The sequence below is a fragment of the Morone saxatilis genome, unplaced genomic scaffold, assembly GCF_004916995.1.
Source record: "Morone saxatilis isolate NCDOM2014 unplaced genomic scaffold, NCSU_SB_2.0 Contig11, whole genome shotgun sequence".
Classification (NCBI taxonomy): Eukaryota; Metazoa; Chordata; class Actinopteri; family Moronidae; genus Morone; species Morone saxatilis.
The window spans coordinates 1,228,457-1,230,636 of record NW_023339663.1 but is presented as its reverse complement, the minus strand read 5'-3'; the positions used below and the strand labels follow the sequence as shown (position 1 = coordinate 1,230,636).

At 41.8% G+C, this 2,180-nt stretch overlaps 1 protein-coding gene across 1 annotated transcript in view; it reads right to left on the bottom strand.

The window, feature by feature from the left end:
• Positions 1 to 6: 6 nt before the first annotated feature.
• Positions 7 to 2,180, bottom strand: part of LOC118320723 (golgin subfamily B member 1-like) — a gene marked incomplete in the record, with an annotated part of 32,720 nt that continues 30,546 nt past the window's right edge. The window contains 4 exon segments of the mRNA XM_035651780.1: positions 7 to 610; positions 1,265 to 1,379; positions 1,473 to 1,565; positions 1,673 to 1,770. Coding sequence (XP_035507673.1) covers positions 452 to 610; positions 1,265 to 1,379; positions 1,473 to 1,565; positions 1,673 to 1,770 — 465 coding nt within the window.

Genomic DNA, 2,180 nt, shown 5'->3' with positions numbered 1-2,180 from the left:
AGCATATAGCATATCTAAGTACAGTAAAGGAGGAAGCTGATCGATGCTTGCTCAACTGTTATTGGAGCACAGAGCAAAAAGGGGGCGGGACTAAGGAAGGGTCTGCTTCTGGAGGAAAGAAGGGGAGACTCGTGCTTTAAGGCTTGAGTTACATTACATCATTAAAATAAAAAAAAATCTCAGTTGTAGTTTAAGAAAAGTCTCACAAAACCACGGATAAATGAAAGTGACATTACATCTAAAGGATTGCGCCTGAAATCCTCGTCGTTGTTGCTATCCGTCCATCTAGCAGAGCGTGATGTCATCGACTGAGCAGGTAAGGTGACGTAACGCGACATTAAGGAGGACAGGTGGGACCTGTGAACGCTGTACGCGTGCCGGCTTTAGTGTTTTCCCAAGCTTTAAACACAGATGGAATATAAAAATGCTGGAACTTCCCAGTGTGACCTTGCTACAGGGCACCAGTGAGGCACATGAGGACGAGCACGTGAATTGTGAGCAAATAGGCCAGAAAGAAATATCGAGAGCGGGCGCGGCTCGTCAGAAGCCTGGAGAAGTAGAGGCTCCGCCCTCTGATCCACCGTCGGCACGCCACCATGCCGCCTTTCACCTGCAGGCACAAACACGGTCAGATAAACAGCCTCCACATCAGGATACAATACAATTTTAGTCGTCACTAGGGTAGCTTTAGTTTATTTCCCAGGTTGGTTTTCTTGTCCTGAACCACTGACAGGGACAAGGAAACAGTGAAGTTGTCAAAAAGAAGCCTATTAAGTCTGTAGTGATAGTAAGTAAATACATAATACAGACAGAATGTCATTGTACAGTTTTTAAAGTCCACTATGAAAATCCCATGAAAATGATGGTCAGTATGTCAGCTTCTGCTTTAAAGGAAAAGTTGGAATATGATTAGGAATTTCAGATCTTCATACATTTTTGATACACCACATATTCTGAACTGTTAAAATATTGATTCGAACATAAAAATAGAAAAATTATTATCTGTTGCTTTTTTTGGTCGAGTATTGTCACAATTAAATATCGGATGATACAGAAATGGCTGTATCTTAAAAACTGTAAGGAGTTGTATCAAATGTTCAGTATCACTGGATTCAGAACAACTTCAGCTTCAACTCTGACTACTCTACTGGACTCTACTGGACCGAGACCAAACGCAGCTCAGTAATAGTTGTTAGTCATAAATGGGTTAATTAAAAGAATAAAGACTAAATGGATGAAAAAATGAATAAAGTCTGTTATGTACCTTCCGTGTTATTAGAGGCTGGTTTGGGTTGAGACTGAGAGCTTCCCACTCTTCCTCTGTTTCCATCTCGATACTGAAGTCTCTCTGACCGTCTCTGGACGCGCTGGAACCAACACTGCAAGACAAAGATCTTTTAAAAAGGATCTGCACTGTTGGATGTGTGTGTGTGTGTGAGAGAGAGAGATAGCTGACTGAAGTTGGGTCTCACCTCTGTGCTCTGTCCTCAGAGAGACGCAGAGCCTCCTCAGCTGTCTCTCTCCTGGCTCTCTCATCTGCCAGACTCTGCTCCACCTCGAGCAGCCTGAAGAACAAACAAACAAACACGTTAATAAAACCAGGAGCTCAACCATTTATTCAAATAAACATCTGTAAGAGAGCAGAACTACACAGAAGATCTCGTCTCTTCACCTTTCTTGGAGCTGAGCGGCTTCAGCAGTTTCAGCACTCATGGAGTTGTTGCTCCTCTCCTGGGGGGCTCCAGGTGCAACCTCAGCATATACTGACCCCTGGTGGCAGAGATAAAGCAGTACAGGTAAACAGAGGGAAGAATGTATTTGTTTTAAGATTGTTTTTAAAGCATTGTTTAACTTTATAACAGATAGAAAACAAAAGGAGAGGCAGAGTGTGAGGAGCAGAGTTATGCAGATGGAACTCTTCACTTTCAGGGTTTCTTCTGACAGATCTGCTTATATCAGTTTAATACCACAAGGACACATTTTGCATAAGTGGAATAATAATATAAAAGCTGCGTCGAGAGTCGTTGAAGTGACTAAATCAAATAAGAAAAGCATTCAAACACACCACAGTGCGACTCAGTTAATAAGGACAAAACTCTCATAAATAATAAATAATCTGAATAAAATAAACTGATGTCAGAATAAATATGGATAGAAGAACCAGAACCGGAACCAGAACC